General features: G+C 39.0%; 1 protein-coding gene across 1 annotated transcript in view; it reads right to left on the reverse strand.

The window, feature by feature from the left end:
* The window catches only part of INPP5D (inositol polyphosphate-5-phosphatase D), an 86,667-nt gene that overhangs the window by 60,317 nt on the left and 509 nt on the right, over nucleotides 1–25,841 (reverse strand). The window contains exon 2 of the mRNA XM_026701313.2: nucleotides 14,414–14,477. Coding sequence (XP_026557098.2) covers nucleotides 14,414–14,477 — 64 coding nt within the window. The remainder of the gene's footprint in view (nucleotides 1–14,413; nucleotides 14,478–25,841) is intronic.

Consider the following 25,841-nt stretch of genomic DNA (forward strand, 5'->3'; position numbering starts at 1 on the left):
AGCAGCTAAAACTGTTGTGTTGCCTTGGTGTTCTAGGAAGAGCAAACCATGCACAGTTTTCCATTTCAGCTGAACTTCAATTTATATTTGCAAGTGCAGCTATTTACTGTTTTACAGATCTCCCCCCCCTCCATTGTCCCTTCCTCTGTATTTCTATTTTCCATTTTCAAATACTAACTGCTTCAATTCTTTGTAATTATGATTCAGATAGAAATGACTTCCTCATTTTTTCTTCACTTTTTTAAAGTTTCAAAATGATCTAATGGAAACTGTTGATAAAAAGAAGACCACTAGCTTGTGGACCTAGAGATGACAAATTTACCAATTAAACTTTCACTTGGTTTTATTATTTAATTAATTAAATTATTTAATTAATTAATTAGACTTTTTTGTTTAGTTATTTCAAACATTTTGTATAACATGTTAATCTATATGACTTTTAATTTTTTCACACTTCACTGTTAGGCTTCACACAGACCATTACTTGAACTCAAAGGCTATCAAACAAATAATTGTAGTCGTAGATGCTGATAGTGGGTAGCTTTGTAAAAAGGAAATAAAACTTCCTCAAATTTCTTATGTTTATTCAAAAGATTTAGCCCCACCGCTAATGTTACAGAAGATATCTGGAACAATTGAATTGACAGAATCAGTGAAGCACTGTGAAGTAGAATAGTTTATAAACATCAAAGGAGCGCCACTCCTCCACTGTTAGAAATGCTCTTTAAAAAAATGTGTTCTTCCTTTTTCATTCTATATGGTTACTTTGAAAAAAAGGAAAGGACCACAAATTATCATTCTATATCATTGCTAATTATTTAAATATAATTGCTGCAATTCTATGATTTTGCAAGAGTAAATAGAAAATATCCATCATACCATTAAATATGTAAAAAATATATCTCTAACAATTCTGACTGCAGTATTGGTATTCATCAATAAATTATTCTGCACAATCTGTTTTTATAAAGGATCATCAAGTTTCTGATAATCTGATTTTTAGTAGAGTTTGAAAATAAAGAAATGGCTGCAGATATGTACAAGTTAATTTTTTGGAAAAATTATTAAAAATGATTGCCATCATATTTTATTTTTAATAATGTATTTTTATTATTTAATAATTTGAGAGCTCTCTTATAGAGGTTGTAAAGCAATAGGGCAAATATTTTGAACATAAAAGTTATAAATAAAACACTTTTTCAGTAGGCAACAGAATGCCTTTGTATCTTTTGCTGAAATTTAATTAAACATTTAAGGATCATTATTCCTAGGAAAATATTCTTCTTGGGAGATCTGAATACTTATGATTGTAAAATGTAGATACAGTAATGATGTCATTAATAGATGGTTGAAAATATTTATGGGACTATGGGGAAGTAAAAAGGCCATGAATATGAATATTTCCTCATAACTGATATGTATTCTGAGAAGGATGTTAATTCTACGTAGTTATTATAAACCAGTTGTTAAATTGTAGATTAATTGTGTATGGAATGGTCAAAGGGTCTCCCTTTTAAATTTATAACTTTCTTATGAAGATTTAGTTTTAAATTATATCATTAGATAAGGTAAGAGATACAAAGGTAAGAGTAACAAGTCATCCATAAAGAACGTGGAATCAGGAAAGAAAGCATGATGGTTTCAGATGTAAGGTTAGGAAAAAGCCCTTCAATAAAATTCAATTTTTAACATTTTTGTAAAAACCAGCAGAGTTCTGGTTGCTTCTCCAAGGACTTGGGGGACTGAGTGGGGAAAGAAAAAAGGCATAGAATTGTAATCTCTGTTCTGTTATTTTAATGGAAATGCCAAGTCTGAGGTTCTTTGTATTTGCTTTGGTCTTAGATTATTCATCCTCTTGTTTTTAATCAAGAGGGTGAATAATCTCTCATTTATTTAATACTCTGCTTAATCATGTCTTATGAACTTTTGACAATAATTGTTTGAGTAAATTTAATTTTAGTACAATATTTTTTTAAATGAAGTTCTACTACCCATCAACAGTGCAGTCTTTCTCAATAGGAGATGAACTGTGGCTTCCCGGTTCATTCCGATATGTTTCCAAGTGACTTGGAAATATTAAAAAAAGATTGTGCTGAAATCTTCCAAACATTGATAGAACATCAGCATGCTAAACTAACGTACCATTCATGTACCTTGCTATAATAACTGCACTTTTCCTAAGGGGTGAATTTTGGTGACTGTCTCTTATTAATTTCTCCCTAAAAAACATTAAAGTGAAATCGGGTTGGGCATTTGCTCAGGGGTGCCATATGCAGGACATAATCACAGTAGCAGGTTCTGTCTTACAATCTTCCAGCATTTCATTTCATTGCATAGTACTTCCTACTGGAGATAATATATAATTGTCTCAACTAGGAACTAATGTATTCTCTATTTATTTGTCTAAGTTTTAAAAGGCTTGAATATCATCCGTGCAATGTTTATGTTTGGTGTTTTTTTTCCACCCAGGTCAGAAGCACCAAGGTATTTCTGGTTTAAAAAGATTAGCCAGAGACATCACTTTTGTGCAGGGAGGTCCAAAAGTAGAGTGAAGAACAAGAGCTCAACTCCACCCCACAGCAGCTCTTGGGTCTAGAACGCGGGCTTGCTAACCTCCTGCCTAGCGTTCCAATCACTTGAGCTACCATGCTCCTATGTTTAGTTTATACCTAATTACATTTTAAGCTAATAGTAACCCCTTAGATATGAGGTGCCTTTCAAATTTGGACTCTTTGACTCTAGTCTATTGACCCTACTATTATTATGGCACTAGGCAAATGCATAATTTAATAATGGAGGCTTTTAAAAAGAATTATAAATGGAATGTTATTGTATCTTTTAAAATTATGTAATAGCTGTGATTTCGAAGTTAGGTGATGATGCTTGTTATATTTTACTGAGTGGTGATTAAAACCATTTGTTTTACTAAGTGGGTTTGCTTTATATTATTTTTCTGGCAATAACTTTGCCCCACAGCAATTTTGCAATAGAACAATAAACAAATATATTTCAATTTAACAACAGTTGGTGGAATCCAAAGCTGTTCTTCTCCAATGGAACATCTCCTTTTGTTGATATTTTTTCAATAAGAAAAAGAGAAAGAGATAACACCTTGAACCTGTTTTATATTGCATGATTCTGTGTAACTTAGGATATATATCATTTTGACTGATCATGTCAAAGACATTTCAGCCACAACTGTCACTCCATCCAAATATATTGTTGCAATTTTCAGCAATTCAAATTCATTACAGGAAAGCAACTTTCCCAGTAGAATATAGAAAGAAGCACAATCTACTAATGGAGTTTCAGGTATGTCTTTTATCTGTTTCTTGAGAAATCAGCCATCATCGTTGCCCAGAAAGCAACAGTGTAAATAATATAAAATGTCCAATATATAAGAAGTTGTGAAGAGAAATGCAATTAGCCTTCTGGTTTTAATATTTCCATCTTTGCTATTTATCAGCCTCTGGACAAAGTGGGTTGGGATTGTGGATTTCATAAACCCAAACAAGAGAATCTGAGGAAGGCTGCACAGTCCTGAGATTAAAACCTGATATCTGATGATACCTGATGAAATTAATCTTGGAAAAAATACATTTATAGAAAAACATATTAAAGAATGTGACAATATCCAATCAGCATATACATACATACAGATCAACACTTTTGCACACTTGGCTTTGGTTTTATCAAATAGCTTATGAAATGAGGAACAGAAATAAAAACAAGCCGTTTGTACAGAAGTGAGAAATAACCACAGAAAACAATCTGGAATCCAAGCTGAAATCCATAAGAGTCACTATCAGAAGATGAAAGTCCCTGGGCAGCTTCTTCTTTTCTTTCTATTACTTATTTGGCACATAAATGGTTCAGTAATACTAAGTTTAAGAATAAATATGTGTGTTTAAAATTAATCAGGCTTTCCAAAATAAAAATCTATTAACTGTTCTGTGCTCCTTTAGGTTGAATAGATATAAGACTCTAAAGATCCACTTTTGATCCACAACTGCTAAGGGAACAACTGGATAAACCATGAAGAGAGGGGATAAAAGTACCATGGACAAGAGAGATTTGATGGGAGGTGGAGTGGGTAGATAAGGGATTTATGTGCTTTTCATCAATTAAAACTGGTGATGCATAATTTATGGACTGGTAAAATAATCTGCCTATCTTATCTAATGCTACAGTGAATTAGATTACTGTATTGCAGTGTTCCTATCAGGAGGCTGTGATATTAATGTAGCAGCAGATATTTCTTCCTCTGCTATGAGCTTCCCGTAGGTATCAGGAAGGGCATCTGGCCAGTAAATGCTTAGCTCCATTCAGTCACCCCAAATCCCCACCAATGCAAGGGATTACAGGGTTGTTAAAAGAAAAACAATGCATTGTTTCTAGGGCAGTGGTGGCTAACCTTTTTGGGCTCCTGTGCCGAAAATTGTGTGCATGCTTGCACTCGCTCATGCTCGCATGCCAGCACCCGGAAAGCACATCCCCTGTGCACGTCTCTGTGCATCTCTGCATATGTGTGCATGATCCCTCCCACGTGCCACGTGTCTCTATGCATTGCGCACATCTCCCGTGCACCCTCGCCCCCCGCGCATGCACACCAGATACCCAACAATCAGCTGGCGGGCAGCAGGCGCGCATGTCCAGTATACCTGCTCTGGGCAAAGGCTTGCGTGCTGGCAGTAATGGCTCTGCATGCCACTTCTGGCACACGTGCCATAGGTTTGCCATTCTAGGGGCTCTCCTGGTAGAATTGGGTAAAAAGCAGCAGCTAAATGTTAAAGAGCTAGGCACAAGAAAAACATATATCTATAGCACTTAACCAAATATATTGGTTTCTTCTTCATTTCTTTAAATATAGAATTCAAAGTATAATTTTTCTCCCTTACATTTATAATCTAGAACTAGGATACCAGCAGATACATCGTGTCCTCTGCTCATAGTATTACATTTTTGGGGCAATAAAGAAAGCCAACTGTAGCTATTTAGAGGTTTACTTTTTAAAAAACATAGAAAGAACGTAAAGCTGAAACCACTAAGGAGAAACAAATATTTTTCTTATCCCCATTCTGGAATTAGTTTAGTAACTTCTGTGGAATTGATAGAGGACAAATCCACCATAAAATGACCAGGATATAGCCACATTGGCAGATTTGCATGAAATTTATTCTAGTCTTCCCTAAAGACAAACTCAAATATTAGTGTACAATTTCCCTGGAAATAATTTATGCTAAGTTTCTATGTTAGGAAATTGTTTAGGTTTTCTTTTCCATGGGGCCAAATCACAAATGTGTCATCGATGTATCTTAACCATAGTTTGGGTTTGTGGGTGGTATTAGCCAGGGCTCTGGATTCGAATTCTTCCATGAACAGGTTTGCAATGACGGGTGACAATGGTGATCCCATAGGGGCTCCTTCAATTTGCTTGTAACTTTGTCCTTTGTATATGAAATATGTGTTAGTTAAGTAATGTTCTGTTAGTTCCATGAGGTGTTTAGCTGGTTGGTATTTATTTTTGAGGATTTCAAGAGTTTCTTTTATCGGGACTTGAGTGAATAGTGAAACCACGTTGAAACTTACAAGCAGATCTTCTTGTTCCACATGTAGATCTTTGATCATTTCCAAGAGGTGGTAACACACCTAAACAGCACACACCCCAAAATCAAGTTCACCATGGAAATGGAAACAAACAAACAACTACCATTCCTAGATGTACTAATCTACAAAAAAACAGATGGCACAGTAGGACATACCATATACCAGAAGAAAACACACACCAACTGCTACCTCAACTCCCAATCCCACCACCACCCAGCACAGATAAACTCCGTGGCCAAAACACTAATTTCTAGAACCAAATGCCTGGCAGACAAGACACACATAAAGACTGAACTATGCACCCTGACTAAAGTACTGACAGCCAACGGCTTCCACAAAAGCAAAATCACGGGCTTGACCCACAAAAACACACTGAGACATAATGGAGACCTAGAAGATGAACAGACCTATGGAACAGCTGTCCTGCCCTACATAAGAGGTACTACAGACAAAATTAGTAAGATACTACACAGGCATCACATCAAGACTGCCTTCAAAACAGACAGAAAAATAGCAGCCATCCTTAGAAACCCCAAAGATAAAATTGACCTGGAAAACCAAGTCATATATGAAGTCCCCTTTGCATCATTCCCGGCCACATACATTGGACAGACCAATAGAAGAATAAGTACCCACCTGGATGAACACAAAAATGCACTAAAAAAGCTGGAACACACTTCCTCACTAGTCCAACACATGAAAGCCACAGGTCATAGCATCAACTTCAGTGGTACCAAAACCCTAGCCACTAAAGTAAACACCAGCCAAAGAATTATCAGAGAAGCCATAGAGATTGAAAAAAGACCTGAAAGCATGAATAGAAGAGATGATTCCACCAGACTGTCAATTATTGGAAGCCTGCACAGACAAACAAAAAAAACTCCACACCACTAGCCAGGCAAACACCTGGGCACAAACAGAACCCCCTGATACCTCCAGCTTAAACATACCCCAACCAGGCACCCAGAGGAAACCTAGCTTCCTAACAAATGATAGCTGTCCATTTACTCAGAGCCAAGCTGCACTAAAAGCCTCCAATACAGGAACACAATGTTGCCAGCCAATCAAGACACAAAAAAGCCACAAAACAGACAGAAGATATTAGAAACACCAATCAAGCAGAACACAGCAAACTCCAAGACCAATAAACACAGATCAAGACTCCCAACCAATCAGGATGAAGAAAAAACCATTCTGGCACAGCAGTAGGCTAGCACCAAATTTAAAACTGAAACAACTGTAAAAGTCTGACTCATAGACGAACACTATTCAGAAGCCTGATGATGGCAGATGAGATTCTGCCGAAACGTTGCTACAACTTTAAAAGCACAACTATAATGACGTGGAAAAACACCCAAAAAAGCTGAATACCATATATATATATATATATATATATATATATATATATATATATATATATATATATATATATATATATATTCCCATTATCACAAATTAAAATGGAAACAAACCACTATACCTGCCATAGGAATGGCAAACTTTGAAGCTTGCTTCAGGGGATCTGGAGGAAATGAGGAGATTTAGGATTTAGGGACAACAACTTCAACACAGATTACTTGCAGGCAGAATGCATATCTTTGATTCGTGGCAGTGGTGAAACTTTCTGTTCACATCCTAGGGGTGGAAAATACCATCCCAACAGCAGTTTCACTTTCTGCCAGCAGAGAATGGTGGGAAGGTAAAGTCTCCACCTGAAGTTTGATCTGTTAATCTGAATCTGTTTGACTGTTATATCAACACTGAAAATATTTTAACATCTTAAAGATGTGTTTCATTCCATACAAGCATTTAGACCTCAGAAATAAAGCAGGGTTCTTACATCAACATTATCTTAAACTCTTCTATAAATATACTGTTGTAATCCTATAACCTTAGAAAGACTTGCAACTGGAAAAAAGGAGCTGCTTCCCAAAATACAAGCCAACCATAAATTAAACTATTTTTAAAAATCTATGCAGAGAAAAGGAAAACAGAATAGGGATAACAAGAATGTGATGTAGGCTGGAATGTCTGACAGCAAACTGTTCATAACTTGTCTCAAGATTAGCTGTTCCTGAAAAACATATATTTAAAAAACTGCTATTCACATTATATAAAGGAAGTCAACACGAACCATTATACTACTGACATTCTAAAGCAAAGGTCTTCAAACTTGGCAAGTTTAAGAGTTGTGGACTTCAACTCCCAGAATTCCTGAGCTAACATGACTGGAGGAGGAATTCTGGGAGTTGAAGTCCACAACTCTGAAAAGTTGTCAAGTTTGAAGAGCCCTGTTCTAAAGGTATTATATCTTTCACTTTTAACTAACTGTGGAAATAAAAAAAATTATGAAAGGATGGTGGAAAAAAGAATGGATTAGGATTTGAAAATAGAAGTATTCCTCAGCATACTTCAGGCTGTATGTCATCCAGGCAAGTAAACTTATATTTGGTTCCTACTTCCATGAATTTACCCATGAATACATAAATCAGTGGATTTACTCACTTATTTATCCTAGAAAAGTATAACTGGAAATTTGAAACAGGTTGGAAAAAAAATTAAATAGATGAAATTCAGAATGACAAGCAACTATATCAAATAGAATATTATCTACCAGTGTAAATACTATAGTATTGTAATTACACAATATTACATAATATTGTATAAAGACATTCATTTCCCAGTGAGTTTTTAAACCTAATTTAATCCTCTTTACAATATTTAAAGTTCTGGAATATCAAACAGATTCTGTATCCAATGAGGTGAGCCACGGCTCACAAAAATTTCTTCCCCAATAGAGCTGGTTAGTCTTGATGATGCTAATCCAAAGCCACCTCTTACTCAGTAGCTTTTGTCTGACATCATAACTGTTATCCATCGGTGTTGGCATCCTTTTGCTTTTTCAATTATTATCATTTTCACAATAGTTTATAAAATTCATCACCTGTTATAATCATTTATGTTTTCAAATTGCCCATGAACTGAGCATTACAAACAATATAGAATTTCTTAAACCTTTTAAAATGAATTTTAAATTGCTTCCCACTGTGATATCTACTCTCCAGTATCCACAAAGCACTTGAGACATACAAGGGACACAACTTGAGATAGCTACATGTAGCAATGGCTTAGGATAACATTGCATTGTTCTTATTAAAATTACTTCAGCAACTGCAAAGATTAGATATTTGCTTTTAAAGCAAATGCTTAGTTAGATTTGAAATAACATCCACTTCTCTCTGAAAATCTTCTAGTTTCCCAAGGTTATAGGAAAAATAAGTCCGTCTTGTATATGTCAGTGGTAATCACCTAAAATGTGTTAAAAGCAGACTATAATTAAATATCACATAATATTTCCTCTTTCCAACAAGTTTGACAAAAGATCAGCTCTAGCCTTCTTTGTATTTCTTTTGTTCAATTCTGTAACTAGAAAGACCATTGTGTTAAACGTTTTCTGCACACTGGTATGTATTAGCCAGAGCATAAAACAAATGAAGGAAGTCATATTATATTGGACAGCTTTATCCTTTTCCAAAGTAATTTCCAAATATGTGGAACTACAACTACCATAATTCTCAGCCAACTATTAAAGCAATAATAACACTATAGATAGTGTAAGTTACATATGTCATTTATAGAATTGGAGAAAGCTAATCTATTGGAACATATGAAGTGCATTTTTAAAGTTCTATTTAATAGTTAAACTTTCAATTTTCTATCCCCTCTTTCATTAGATAGTCTCCAAATGATTTAAAGTATAAACAATAAAATACAATTAAAGCAATAGCAAAAAGTAGATATAAATGAAATAATTAGAACAACATTTAGAAGTCTAAATAAAGGTAGCATAAATGTAATTAGATTAATTCTCAATACAACTAAAATCTGATTAATTTGACAATTAAATATATTGTTTAATATCAGAATAGATTAGCTGGCATTTAAAGATTTACAATAAGATCCTAAAAGATCTTGTGGGAGGAAAGAGGCAGGCATGCTCATAGTACTCCCTAAACATAATCTATAATAGAGAAAAGGGCATGGGAATTCTTAACTAAGAGACAAGAATATGTGGAAAGAAGGGGTCCTTCAGTTATCTGAGATCTAGATTACACATTGATATAAAAAGTCAAAATACTCTTGTTAATTTATGCCTGTTTGGGTTTTCAACACTAACAAACATTTGTTTTACCCAATACAGGACTAGGCAACCCTTTGCTCTCCAGATATTTAGGACCTAAACTTTTAATTGGCCCAGAAAACATAGACGAATATGGGGAATTATAAAACACTGTGAGGCAGGCACCAGTAAGGCTCAAGTTCATGATTACAAGCTATATCTTATTGTGAAGCCATAGATAGTTATCAATCACTGAACAGATGAAACATTTATAGCATTTCTTGTCCCTCTAATTCATCTCTCGAAAGCTTCCCCTGATTACTTGTTAATAATCGTTGCAAAGAACCATTACATTCTCTACATTCCTGCTTTGGCAATAATCACTTGTAATTGAAGTGATTGGATCCGATAGTAATTTTCTTAGCCTGCTGCACTGTCTTCTTTACTCTTTCAGCACGTTCAAAAAAGTTGAATTTAACATTGTGTGCATTCTATTAAATTAAGATTTTCAAAGCTGGACAAAATGTCAGGTCATGTAAGTAAAACAAATGAACCATTAGCACTGAATACCAAAACCAAAAATTATTATTATTCATGTGACCGATCCTAAGTTGCGCCCTGGTATGCACTCATATGGGGAAATGTAGGGATAACACACATTCTGGGCTGGATTCTGAATTAGCCATAATTAGCATAGGGCTATAAAAAATTAATTCAAATAGGATTAAATCTGTATCTGCACCAATATTATTCATGTGACCGATCCTAAGTTGTGCCCTGGTAGTTTGCTGCTTTTAAACAACAAACAAGCAGCTGGGCTAGATTAATAGAAAGTTAAACACAGGGAGTGACATTGTTCCTATGTAGCCCATATTCTCTGGAACAGCCCACAGGAGAGCTGACACACTCTGTATCCTCTGCACAGCTCAAATCTGCTGGTGACGTCAGCTGCAAGGCCAGTTGCAGGAAATGCAGAATATAGTTCAAGTTACCACTCGTCACACTAGAGGAACTCATTATTTCTGCAAAATTACAAAAGGCCGGGAAAAAGAGTCCGACCGTTGCTGTTGGCTAATTTTTGTTTGCACAGGATAAATTTTATAGATACTTCGTAGTTCTTGTAATGTATTTTGTATATATTATAAATTCACATAATGTAAGCCTTACAAAATTAAAATACTGATACTTTGCTTATTCCCACAAATTTACATGTCCTATTTCTTACACCAGAACTTATCAAAATGTTTAATGGGCTAACTTATTATACAACATTTCCCCCACCCCCAATATTAGAGAGAAATACAACATCATGTCATGTCATTAACCTTTTAGTAAGGTTCACTGAAAGTAATCATATTAAGTAATATTTAGTGGAAGTAGTAAGCCAACTACTTCCTGTGTGATAAGAAAGCATAATCACACCACTCACTTGGACCTTCATCAGGTCAACAAGGATCTTGGTTGTTGGGCTGCTTTTCAGACTATGTATCACTTTGGACTATGTATCACATGCAGTCTTGGTTTCGGAGGCAAAGCAAAATTAAAAATGACCAGATGCTCAAAATGAGCCCATGGTTTTGCCTCCTTGCACATAATTGTAATCTCCTGAGATCAATTAGTGATGAAGAACAAAATGAAAAGACCTCTTTGCCAAATATGACACAGCAACAAGGAATGAAAGGCTAATGGCTAATAAAAGAATTGTTTCAGGATATGAGCATGAGAGGCATTCAGCTGGTGTTAAGCCGCTCATCTTATGTAGCCTTGGATTGCAAATTATGCTTTCTTCATCTAGCTATCCTGATGCAAGGAAAGGGCTCTGCTGTTAAAGCTAAAAAAAACTAGCCTTGAACATCACACAAAAAGTATTATGGTGATACTGAAGCCTTAAATAAGTTAAAAATAATTGTGCATAATTTTTAAACAGGCAAACTAATTTGAAGTAGGAACACAGATACACACTATAAATTTAACACTCTAACTACAAAAATGTTCTAGGGTTCACTTAAAAGACACCCTTCCCCGACAGCCTGGGAACTTCTTACTCCATAAGTTGTGGATTTAGAACTGTTATCGTTGGCTATATTTACTGGGAAAGCTGGGAACTGAAGTTCAGGTACAGGTTTTTCACCCAGCCTTAGAATAATGATACAGATACAGATAATCAGAGTTGGAAGGGACCTTGTAGGTCATCTAATCCAACCCTCTGCCCAAGCAGGAGACCCTACACCATTTCTGACAAATGGCAGTCCAATCTCTTCTTGAAAGTCTCAAGTGATGGTGCTCCTACAACTTCCGAGGGCAAGCTGTTCCATTGGTTGATTGTTCTCACTGTCAGATGCTTCTTCTCTGTCCTCAGAAGAATAATTCAGCAAGAAAACTGGGCCATCTGGAAGCCTTTCCAGAAGAGAAGGAAATTCCATCTTGGAATCACAATCCAAATGGAATGACTTCCATTATCCCAGGCTAGTAAGTAAGTTCTGCTCAATGCACCAAAGCAAGATTAGATTTTTGGAAACCCAACATTTTGGGCCCAGATACAGGTAATCCTTGATTTACAACAATTTTTTAGTGATCATTTGAAGTTACAACAGCACCAAAAAAAGCGACTTCTCATCATTTTTCACACTTAACTGATGCCACATGATCAAAATTTGGGACCAGCAACCAACTTGCAATGTGATCACCATTTGTAGCCTTCCCAGCTGCTTCCAGCAAGCAAAGTCAATGAGAGAAGCCAGGTTCACCTTATGACCACATGAGTCACTTAACAACTGCAGCAATTCACTTAACAACTGTGAGAAAAAAAAGGTTGTAAAATGAGGCACAACTTAACAATTGCCCCGCTTAGCAATGGAAATTTTCACAAAAGTTTTGTTTGTAAGCGGAGGACTACCTGTAAAGGATTTAAGATCAATTACCCAAATAAAGCAGACTTTAGTGCAAAGATCATATATCACTGTGGTAATCAAATATACACAGGTAGATCAGCTGCAAAGAATTTCTATATATTCTAAATATATATTTAGAACTATTGACATCACAAGTCCATCTCTGTAAGAATTTTTAGTATTATCAAAACACTGTTTTGGTATTTTTGGTATTTTTTCCAAAGCACTTCTGCTTGGTGGGCATATAGGATGAATACTATGCAGTAACTTTCTAATCCTGTACAGCAGGGGTGTCAAACTCAAGGCCCATGGACTGAATCTGGCCCATGGGGTGCTTAATTCTGGCCCACAGGGCTGCCCTGGAAACAGCGAAGGACCAGCCTGCGGTTGCAACTCCTCCTGCCGCCACCCTCCCAAGATCCAGTTTCACCAGCTGAGGGTTTCAGGAGGCCGTCACAGCCTCCCGAGCTCTGTTTTTGCTGGCAGAGTGTCAGACCACCACAGATGCCCCTGACATGAGTGATGTCAAGGTGGCCATGCCCACCCTGGTCATGCCCACCCAGCCTCCAAGGTCAAACACATGATGATGGTGAAGCCCTCAATGAAATTGAGTTTGACACCCCTGCTGCACAGCATCACATCTCAATGCACAGTGTGTTCCTGTGGAATAAGCCAGATGGGTATGAAAAGTCCCTTGTGTGCTATCATTTGCATTTAGGACTTATAAGAGGTAACTGCCCCAAGTCATAGTACAACACAGTATAAGGAATGAGCATTTCTACTGCTTACAGTCTGATAACTAGCAACTCTGCAGCTTTGGAGAAATACATATTTCAAACTATTGTGTGGTCATTCAGGGCTGACCACCTGTTTATGTGCAACTGAAAACAGGCAAGGAAAAAGCCCTAATATATTTTTTTGGTCCATATGTCTTCCTATTGCCTGAGAGCAAAAGAAAACATGAAGAAAACATTGCAAAGTAAATGTTGTTCCTTTATAGCTCTTATTAGTGGGGGTATCGCTGGACTGAGATAAACATGTAACTGGTTTAATCGTTTTACAGAAATACAGTTGAGGGGACCAGTAAAACCAAAAGATAAGTAGAATAGCAAGAACAGGAGGGTAAGAGTCCTATAAGATGTACAAGTAAGCCAGATGTTATAATATTAGAAAACAATATTGTTGTTCTTGTTTCAGACAGTGCCAGTCAAGTTGGAAAATAATTTTTTTGTAGAATTAAAGAAATGTATATTGAAATTTAAATGGCAGAGGAAAAAACCCAGAGTGAAATATAAATTATTACAGGATGCCAAGAAAAAAGGAGGATTTGGCCTTCCAGATTTTGAATTATATTATGATGCTGCTATAGTAAACTGGCTTAAGGATTGGGTTAAATTAGAAAATAGAAGGTTATTAGTATTAGAAGGTTTTGATCTCCAACTTGGCTGGCACGCCTTCATGTGGGATGGAAAACCTAAAGAACATTCATATTTCCAAAGGCACCATGTAAGAAATGTGTTGTTCAATATCTGGGGAAAGATTAAAAAAAACCACTACCCAAAGGTTCCATTGTGGCTATCTACATTGGAAGCATTCACACATCCAAATGTATTGGATTATAAAAATATTGTCAGGATCAGAAGCAATGCTTATAAGTGATGTGGAACAGGTGGCTGTGTTGTTATATACAAGCCTTTATCTTACCGAAAGAAAGTTGTGTTTCTTTGCTGGTTTCATATAAGAGAGCAGACACAGGAAAAGAGATTTTCATATTTAGCCTTCAATTTGGGCTTACCTGGATCACTAGTTTATTTTCTTTATTTGGTAGAATCCTGTAGGTATATACGCAGTTCTGATACCTGGAATACATGAGGAGAAAACCTTAAAATAGTTCTCAAAAAAAAAATCATCTTGGGAAACCATCCAATATTCCCAACAGTCCTCAGAGTTGTTTGTAAGGTTTGCATGTACCCTAGCTTTCCATATGAAAGGGTTTCTGTCAGTTCTCAGACAGTATACTTTTAGTTCTGTCTTGCCAATAGCAGTCTACTGCTAAAGCCTTTTGTCCTTTAAAAACCTCTTTTTGTTAAAAAAAAGTCTTGTCAACTACCTTTCTTTAGTAAGATAAGCTAAAGTATTGCAGATTTTTTTCAGTATTTTTAGTAACATAAGATAGAGTATTTCAGTACAGTATTGTAGTATTTTGATCTGAAAAGATTTCAATCTTGATATTTACTTCATTTTTCCTTACATACTTGAATGAATTTCAAGCTTGTTTTTTTAAAAAAAAAATCAAAATATTTTTAGTATCAGAAAGTACACACAAAGTAATAAACAGCATTTCTGGACATGTGTATGCTGCTTTTTTTCATTTCTGACCACAAAATATTTTTCATTTTTTTTAAGAGCAATTGTCAAATTAAACAACCAAAGGGTGCTTGGAAAACTATTGCGGTGAAAATAAGCTGACAAAGCCATTTTTCATTCAGCTATAGAGAAAGTAGCTACTGCTGGTTGTATATACACAGCCTGAGTCACAGAATCAATTATCAATGTATTTATGTGGCCCCACTGTGTGCATAATTATGGCACAGGCATTCAAATCCTTTACAACCGTGAAATAGAGCAGGCCTATTGACACAAATGGCTTGGCTTCCTCTGGCTGGATTGGATTCACACTTTTCTCCAATTAAGAATTCTCTCCAGTTGGAGCATGTGCTGATGCTTCAGCTGCTTAAACAAATTGTGTGCTGAATAAATGCCAAAAGTGCACTGAATAAATGGCAAAAAAAATGACATATATTGGGTTTCAAACAGCCATATTTGCAGTCTGCATTTTTTAGTTTAGATTTACTGACAGCATTTCCATCAGTGGTTACCATGATTGTTTATTAAATGCAGATGTATGCCTTCAAAGTTAATAATGCCAAGGATTGCTCACAAAAAGCTGCTTTTGGCTTGTTTCTTTGGGACCTATTATGCCAACTACCAACGATTTTCACCTATCAGTATCCACATACATACAAAAACCCTTCATTGATTGATTTAGATTTGGTGTTTTTTTTCTGATAAACATGTCATGTCATACCCCTAACAATATAGTCCAGATAACATTTAAAAGTTCTCTAATATATGAATGATACTACTTTTCTATTGCATTTGTTAATGATCATATTTTATATCCTCTTTATTTTTACTTAGTGATCTGAGTTAACTGTTCTTTATCTTAAATAATGATTTTCAGTTGTGAGTGGAATAACCTTACTGTTTCCTCCAGGGAAAGATTTGTGTTTGCATTGTATTCATATTCTGGCAAAACCCAAGGGACATCTGCTATGTTCCACTTTGATCTGGTAGCAATATTCATAGTGTGGCTAAGAACCTTACAGGACCTTGTGCCTTTTATATCAGTACATTTAAGATGTTTAATGGAAACGATGTTTAAGTAGAAAAAGTAGGAAACTACCTGTTTCAGAAGAATGGAATTAGCAGAGAGTAGGATTGCTTTGGACAAATTTCATTAAATTTGAATTCATTCATAACTTTTAAAAAATGCTGGTACAAAACTATTGATTGGCCATGCTTCACAAAAAATGTTTCAAGTCACAATTTGAGGAAAAGTTGCAATTTCAAAGTAAATTTCTTAGAGGAGAAAAATAAGAATTGGGAAAGGATAGAGGTTTAGAAATAAGAGATAATGTTAGTGTTATGTCCCTGGACCTTGAAGAAGTTCCCACCCAGGTCCGTTCACGCTGCAGGGGCAGCTGCCCCTTCTCATTGGCTGGGTTTCCCCAGCAGCCTGCTATAAAAGCAGGCTGCTGGGTCCAGCCCTTTCGCTGTTCGCTGCGAGCCAGTTCCAGGCTGAGCAAGCACGTTCAGTCCTTGTAAATAAACCTTGTTGCACTAAGCCCTGGTTCAGCCTCTTATTTCCCATACTTAATACTGGCAACGAAGGTGGGATGGCTACCAGAGGCAAGCTGCAACGCTGAATCACTAAAACGCTGATCCGCAGCCCAGAGAGAGAGCGATCAGCCAAAATAAGGGCAAACGCTGACCGCAACCCAGAGAGAGCGATCAGCCCGAAATGAGAACGAACGCTGAATCACTAAAACGCTGATCCGCAGCCCAGAGAGAGAGCGATCAGCCAAAATAAGGGCAAACGCTGATCGCAACCCAGAGAGAAAGCGATCAGCAAACAAGCTAGTGAAAGTGAGAAGCGCCTGTAGCCGCTTGTTAGCATAAGCTACAGAGGAAGTGTAACGCTGCGAGCCGCAGCCGCTCGTGCCGTTTAGGCGCAAAATTCAAACAGCTGTCAGCTGAAGTCACTTGCCTAGCACAGGCACTAAACCTCTACTGCTACCCCAGAGAGAGAGAGCACTTGCCTAGCACAGGCACTAAACCTCTACTGCTACCCAGAGAGAGAGCATTTTCCCCAACAGGTTAACCAGTAGACCCACAACATGAACTCCAATCCAGCCTTCCCAGCGTTCAAGCCGGATGAGGAGAAGTGGGAATCATACAAGAATCGGTTTAATCATTACATCGACGCCATTGGATTGGCTGATGCAGGGGAACACCGAAAGAAAGCATATTTCCTGACCTACTGTGGAGCCATCGTCTTCGATACAGCCACAGCTCTTGTGGCTCCACGTGAGTTAAAGAATGTCCCCTGGACAGAACTGTTAGAAATCCTTACTAACCACTATTCTCCTAGACCTTCACAGATTGCCAGACGCTTCACCTTCAGAATGAGGAAGCAGGGGGACAAAGAGAGCATCAATCAGTACATGGCTGCTCTCAGGACTGCAGCACTCCATTGTGGGTTTGGCAGCTATCTTGATGACATGCTCCTAGACCAGCTGGTCTGCGGGGTCAAGGACCTGCACCTACAAAGACGGCTGCTCGCCAAAAAGACCTTAACCTCGCTCAAGCCATCGAGGAAGCCCTGGCAGAGGAGGCTGGCATCTCATTCAGCCACCGAGATCCAAGGTCCTGTCACCAAGCAAACAGCAGTTCCCGTCCACTCAGAAGAGGTGGTCAACGAGGAAGACCCAAGTGACGAGGCCGACATTCACCGCCTCACAAACGCCAGGCGCCCGCAGGCAGGAACCAGACAAGATAGCACCGGGCCATCCAAGCACATCACCCTGTGCCTTTCCTGTGGTGGACCTCACCTGAGGACCACATGCAAATTCAAAGGAGCCACTTGCAACAACTGCCATAAGAAGGGGCACATTGCAAGAGTATGCCAAGCCTCACACAACGTAGCACAAAGGGCATCTTCATTCGCACATGCCGGGCCCCAAAGGCAAGTATTAAACTGTCGCACACACCTCTGCGCTAATCACACTTGCTATTCTATTAGTAAAATCTCTCTTTCCGTCTTATTAGAAGGTAAACCTTGCAACATGGAGGTTGACACGGGTCAGCGCTCTCCATTATTTCCTGGAACACCCTCAAGGAGCTTCAACCCAGCCTATCAAGAAACCGACTCCAGAAGTGCCAGCTTAGCCTAAAGGACTACCAGGGGAAGACCATTCCTGTAATCGGCAGAGGCAAGTTTTTTGTTAATTTTAAAACCTTTAAGGGCCACCTACCTCTAGTGGTAGTGAGCGGCAACCTCCCTACACTTTTGGGACTTGATTGGTTTCCCCACCTCGGTTTAGGGCTAACAGGAGTCCATGCTACCTCAACCTCTGACACAGACTCCCTGTTTGCTGATTACTCAGACGTATTCAGTGATGAGTTAGGGTGTTATAACGGCACCCCTATCTCATTTTCAGTCGATCCCCAGGCAGTCCCAATCGGTTAAAACCTCGCAGAGTTCCATTCGCCATTCGGCCTAAATTAGACCTTGAATTAGATAAATTACTAAAACAAGGGATCCTGGAGCCTACAGACTTCACCAAATGGGAGACGCCCATCGTCACACCCCTCAAAAAAGATGGTAGCCTGAGAATTTGCTCAGACTACAAGACCACAATCAATAAATTCTTGCAAGTTAGCGCTTATCCAGTACCCGTCATTCAGCATTTATTACATACTTTTGAACCTGGCACTATCTTTGCCAAATTGGACATGTCTCAAGCATATCAACAGTTCCCTGTTGATGACCAAACGGCAGAACTTCAGACCATTGTCACCCACAGGGTGCCTTCCGTGCAAGCGCTCCAGTTTGGCGTAAGTGTTGCCCCAGGCATTTTTCAATCCCTCATGGAGCGGATTTTACAGGGCCTTCCTGGAGTAGTACCCTACTTCGATGACATCTTAGTCTCGGCCAGGAACAGACCCCAACTCTTCCAGAGAGTTCGAGCAGTCCTAGAGAGGTTCAGGCAGCATGGCCTCAAGTTAAAAAAGAAAATGTGCCATTGCCACTAGACAGGTGGACTTTCTGGGTTATAAAATTGACGCCTCAGGCATTCACCCCTGGAGTCCAAGGTTAAGGCAATACACGAGGCACCCACTCCAACCTCCAAAGCGGAACTGCAGGCCTTTTGGGGCTCTTGAACTTTACGCTCGTTCCTGCCCCATAAAGCCTCTGTGGCAGAACCTCCACAGACTTCTGGATAAAAACGGTTTGGCATTGGGGACACAAAGAAGACTCCGCTTCCGCACAGTCAAGTCGCTACTCACATCAGAGGCAGTGCTTATCCAGTTTGACCCCAACCTTCCATTAGTACTGGCAGCAGACGCATCTCCCTTCGGAATTGGGGCAGTCTTAAGCCACAGGCTCCCCAACGGCCCGAGGCCCCTATCGCTTTTTTTCCAGGACGCTCTCTGCAACAGAGCGCAATTACAGTCAGATCGATAAAGAAGCCTTGGCAGCTGTTGCAGCGGTGAAGAAATTTCACGAATTTCTCTTTGGCCACTTTTTCGAGCTAGTCACGGACCACAAACCGCTCTTAGGGTTACTAGCAGGTGACAAGCAGACCCTCAAATTCTGTCCCCCAGAATGACCAGATGGACCCTTTTCCTAGCAGCATACTCGTATAGACTCGTGCACCGCCCAGGTAAAACATTGTCCCACGCAGACGCCTCAGCCGCTGCCCCTGCCTGCCCCAGCTGAAGACCCTGCCCCGGTCAACGCCATTTTTGAAGTCACCCAACTGGACCTCCCAATCACTGCCCTTGATATTGCCAATAAATCCAAAGCGGACAAAACGATCGCCCAGGTACTGGACTGGGTGAGGAGGGGGTGGCCAGGCAGTGACATTGAAGCTAAATTCACTCCATTTAAGACCCGCTTACAGGAACTGTCGAGCTTACAGGGCTGCCTGCTGTGGGGCACTCGAGTGGTCATCCCGACATCTCTGCGTACCCGAGTGCTGGAGGCGTTGCACGAGGGCCACCCGGCATCGTCAGAATGAAGGCGTTGGCACGGCTACATTTGGTGGCCCGGCCTCGACGAGGACATCAACAAATGGGTAAGCTCCTGCCATCCCTGCCAGGTTTCCCGTCCATCCCCTCCAATTGCCACCCCCACCAAGTGGGAAAGTGCCAACGCACCCTGGTCCAGGATTCACATCGATCTTGCGGGCCCATTGCATGGCAAAATGTTCCTCGTGGTCGAGACTCTTACTCAAAGTGGATTGATGTGGCACAACTATCCACGACCACTTCACAAGCAGTCATCAAGGCATTGACTCGCCTGTTCGTTACGCACGGTCTACCAGACTCCATTGTTTCCGACAATGGTCCCCATCGCGCCAACCGAATTCAGTCGCTTTTACGGCCAACCTGGGCATTCGTCACATCTTCACGGCCCCTTTCATCCTGCCAGTAACGGGCTGGCAGAGAGAGCTGTTAGGACCACTAAAGAAGCCCTGGCCAGGTTCAACAAGGATGACTGGCACCACAAACTATCCTGTTTCCTGTTAAGCCAGCATTCAACCCCGTGCACGGTAATCAACAAGTCCCCGGCCGAGCTTCTGATGGGCAGACGCCTGCGAACTGTATTGGACAGGCTTCACCCACATTACTGCCCTGACTCTCCTCTCGCTTCCACATCGGGAGTAGGCATTTTGTCTTGCAGGAACCCGTGTTCGCGAGAAACTTCGCTGGCGACCCATTGTGGATCCCGGGAGAAATCGTAGCCATCACAGGACCCAGATCATACCGGGTTAAGCTGGAAGATGGCCGGGTCTGGAGACGACATCTGACCAGCTTCGAGACGCCAGGGCACCTCGTCAGCTGCGACTGTGGGCACAGACCGGTGAGAGTCCGCTGCAACTACCACACAGCAACATCTACCCCGATGACCTGCTAACACCTTCAGCCGGACCAGAGAATCCAAATGCTGACTGCGGCGACCTAGCGTCCAACCCATCCGAGCCAGACGGCGTGAGGACACTCCCAGCGTCCAGCCCTTCTAGCCCCGGACCTGCTCCGACCGAGGGTGGTACTCGGGACTCATCATCAAGCCAACAGTCACCGACGGACTCTGATCCACCAAACAGCACACCAGAGTTGCGCCGCTCTGGACGCCAGCACAAGCCTCCCGTATACCTCAAGGACTATGCGTGTTCGCATCTGGGGGAAGGGGTGTTATGTCCCTGGACCTTGAAGAAGTTCCCACCCAGGTCCGTTCACGCTGCAGGGGCAGCTGCCCCTTCTCATTGGCTGGGTTTCCCCAGCAGCCTGCTATAAAAGCAGGCTGCTGGGTCCAGCCCTTTCGCTGTTCGCTGCGAGCCAGTTCCAGGCTGAGCAAGCACGTTCAGTCCTTGTAAATAAACCTTGTTGCACTAAGCCCTGGTTCAGCCTCTTATTTCCCATACTTAATAGTTAGTCTCTTTCATATAATTCTTAATGAGGGAACATAATCACACAAGGCCATTTAGAAGGCTCTTCTGAAACAACAAAGGGAGAGAAAACTATGGATTTGTTTTTCATCAGAGTGGTAAGTGAAATTCAAATTTAGTTTTATAAAAGAGATTCAATGTATCACTCAAAGAAGTATCATTTTGTTTCAGGCCCATTTATAGCCACTTAAAAAAAAATTCTGCAGAATCTTTGGAGGCAACTTCTGCTAACTTCAAATCAATGGTTTGTTTCTGTATCAACCTCCAGAAAGAGAAGAGAGATAGGAGAGCCACTTTACTGAAATGAGGCAAGACTGAAATAAATAATGCATGTGCAGACTCTTCCTCAAAATTGTAGACTTGGCTACGACAGAGTTATGCAATGTGAATTTGATACTAGTGTAGTGTAGTTTTGCAGCAAGATTAGGATTAAACAAATTCTAAGACTGGGAAGGCAGGACTATAGAGTTTCTAGTACTAGGGGATCAGAGATTTTTTTTCCTGCTTCCAACTTTGAAATTGACAGAAACAATGGAATTAGGGGCAATGAAAAGGGTTTCTACTTCATGCCAGTAGAAGTTTTATTCCTATTGCTAATTGTGACCTGCACCATCTTCATTGGAGGGGGGGGAAATGGAATACTTTCCAGAAAGTGGAATTTTTCTGCCAAGCACTTAGAATAGGTGAGAGAAGAAATTGGGTTTACTTGCAAATCAGCTTTTTAGAGGCAGGACTAAATCATATACTGTGATAAAGTGGGAAAAGTCCCACTTTTTTTGTAAAAGAAACTTTCTATGAAAGGAAGGTTAAAATATAAGTTTATTTATTATTTATTATAATTGTTATATGAAGAGCCAGAAAGTTTATAATAAAACATTCTTCCATCTTTTGTAAGATGGCTGTACAGTCTTTATATAGCACTAACCAGAAGACCTAATTCTCATCAAATTTAGGCTTGCTAGGTTACCATAAACTGATAGTTTTGAAGGTAGCACTGCAGCAACTGGAATAGGCTAAAACAAGCAGCTTCTCAGCTGTTCAGAGGAGAAAGCTGTGGATCCACCCAGTGACAGAAAGATAGAAAGAGGCAAGGATTAGCAGCTGAGAAAGGTACTATCTGTATGTATGAGATCCTAACCTAACATATCCCCCAAACTTAGGCTCTAACAAAACCCCAAACTTAATCCTTTAATCAGATTCTGGTCATTTTTTACTGTGTGTGTGTGTGTGTGTGTGTGTGTGTGTGTGTATGTATGTATATATGTATATATATATATATATATATATATATATATATATATATATATATATATATATATACACACATACACACACATTGTAAAAATGACCAGAATCTGATTAAATTATATACACACATTGTAAAAAATGACCAGAATCTGATTAAATTATATACACACATTGTAAAAAATGACCAGAATCTGATATATATATGCATTGTATATGTATCTATTCTGGTTTGCCGGCAGCAGATGCAGATGGTAGCAGTCTCTGAGAGTGAGGACTTGGATGAGGGGCCTATGTGTGATGCAGGGATGGGGCCAGAACTATTGGAGAGTGGGGTGCTGCCTTCAGAGGTTGTGGAGTCTGGCAGCAGTGGGCATACAAAATCTTTGCTAGACCAATACTCAAATATTGCTCATCTGTCTGGAATCCGCACTGTATATTGGACATTAATCCAATTGAGCGAGTCCAGAAGTATTTCATGAGAAGAGTACCACACTCCTCTGCTCTCAATAGAATCTCTATACCACCAGGCTTGAAATTTTGGGCTTGGACAATCTTGAACTACTCCGCCTACGGTTGGACTTAAACGTAGCACACAAGATACAAACTGAATGTTAACCACTCCAAACTTGATTGCAGAAAGTACAACTTCAACAACAGAGTGGTCAATGCCTGGAATGCACTACCTGACTCTGTTGTTATATCCTCAAACCCCAACTCCTTCAACCTCAAACTATCCACTATTGACCTCACCCCATTCCTAAGAGGTCTGTAAGTGCACCATCTGTAAGTGCACTTTTCTTAAGTGCACCATCAGGCCTCCCATCCCTGTCCTATTGTCCCCATTTATTTGTACTATTTCCTGTATTCTTATTCATGTTTATACTTATGCCTATTATCTTGTAAGCGATTGCCAAATCAAATAAATGAAAATTAAATAAATAAATAATTGAGTAAAGCATATACTTTAGTACTAGAAACTGGATTTATATTTATTTAGAGCATTTTAAAAATGATTGGGGGAAAATGTTTCAATGCATGGCTATAATTCTGCTGTAAAACATATGGATCTCCTTAAGACATTATTGAAAATTTCCCATCTCCATTCATGGAGGGTTTCCATGTTTCATTTCTTTTGCATGAAAGAAACCTTATGTTAAAAAGTAAAGCACCATGAGTAAATCAACACTTACCTAAACTAAGGAAATAAACAATGAATTATCTTATATTTTTAAATTAGATTCCCTCACTCAGAATGTTGCCAATTCAAGCTCAATACCAGCTCAGAAATTCTTGTTCTTAAAATGACTTTAAACTACTATGTTTCCTTCTAATTATCTAGATACTAGAATTGTTGCTGGAGGTATTTCCGGAAATTAGTAATGGATTTCAGAATATTATTCAATAAAACATTAAGTACAGGTATAGTAAAAAAAACAGCAACCTCAAAATGGTAGTCATGATTATGCAATTGAAGCTATGCCTAGTTTTATATGCATTGACCCCTTATTTGTTTACTTAAATATTACCTCTACTCTTTATCCACTCAGGAATTCAGCCTGGTGTGCCAAGTATCAATTAATCTGTTGATAACATTTTTAACTTTTATAAACTTTATTTAATTATCAAATTAAAATGTCAGAATAAATCACATTGTGGCTTAGCACTAGGAAGACCATAATCTAGGCACCAGACAAGCATCTTTAGGGGAGTAACTTAACAACATCAAGTAGAGATATAGTATATGTCAAAATAAAGAAAAATAACTTAGCAAACATTGTATTTCTTTAGTAATCAGACTATATTCTCCAGAAGGTCTACAGTTAACTAGACAAAAATTCAGAATACCAAGGCTAATTGTTATTTTGATTTCTCATATCCTCTTTTTCTTATTCATCAGGTACAATCAAAGACTAATTTGATCATAATAAGCTATAATGTATATATTTGTATGAGTGGATGATTTAGTTTTCATAAAACATATTAAACATTTTGTTGTCATTTAGTCATATTTGAACCAACCATCATAACAGAACCATCACCAACTCCAGTTGAAATACTTATCTCATAATTTTGAGGCTTTATTTGGAATTAATCAGTTGCTCATTGAGAAAAGTATTTTTAAAGGCTATAGTACTGAGGATCAACAACATATTTCAGTCATCTATTACTGAATTTCTGCTGTACAGCAATGATGGTATTCTACCGGTTTGGCCTGGTTCTGCCGAGCCGGTAGCAGCAGAGACCGAACTGGTTGTCTCTGCCCCTCTGCTGTTGGGTCCACCCACCCACCCGGGCTTTTATACTCAACTTTATCTTCTGTTTTTGAAGCGCAGCTGCTTTGCGTGCTTTGAGTGCTCGCGGCAGCTGCTTAAGTGACCAGGAGAGTGTAGGCTTGCAGGAGCTTAGTTGGAATGCCTCTGTGCCTGTGCAAACTGCGCGTTTGGCATGCGCGTGCATGCAAAGTGTATGCATGCGCGCAAAGTGCACCCACCAAGCCACGCCCACCAAGCTGGTGATAAAACTTTTTGAATCCCATCACTGCTATACAGTGCAGTGGAAAAGGAAACATTACTGGCAAAAATGAAAATATTTTGCATAATTTTCTCATTAAATTGTGTGTATGAACAATGTAGAATTAGAACTGTTTTTTAAAAAAATATTCTTTGTTTTGCATGTGAATTATTCTTCACATGCATAACAAAAATTGCACAACTACAAGAAGGAGGCACATTTGCCACTTAGATTCTGCTGAACTTCTGCACTCAGGAAATCTTGAAGGATATAATTTGCCTATCCTTCTACTGCCGAGTTACATCATTTGTATTAACTGACTTTCTATAAAATTAAATGGTCTGGAAATTAAAGGATGATTTTCTTCAGGTATTTTCCTATATTCCCAGGTATACACTCCACCAGCATAACTCCAACCCCCAAAAGCAATATCTAGTTGATGTAAGGTAAATAAAGCCAACATTCTTTATCAGGTTTTTGCATACACAGTATGTATAATTATATCAATCACACCTCAGTTCCTAAAAAAATTCAGTTCCTGGGTGCTAAATATAGTGCTTTTTCTGACCTCAGTTTGCTAAAATCAAAATAATCATATGGCTAACTGTATAAATGTTCTATAAATTACCCTTTGACCACTGCCTACTTTTAAATATGTTTATTTAT

The sequence above is a fragment of the Pseudonaja textilis genome, chromosome 4, assembly GCF_049901715.1.
Source record: "Pseudonaja textilis isolate UNSWEBS1 chromosome 4, rPseTex1.2, whole genome shotgun sequence".
In the NCBI taxonomy this organism is placed as follows: Eukaryota; Metazoa; Chordata; class Lepidosauria; order Squamata; family Elapidae; genus Pseudonaja; species Pseudonaja textilis.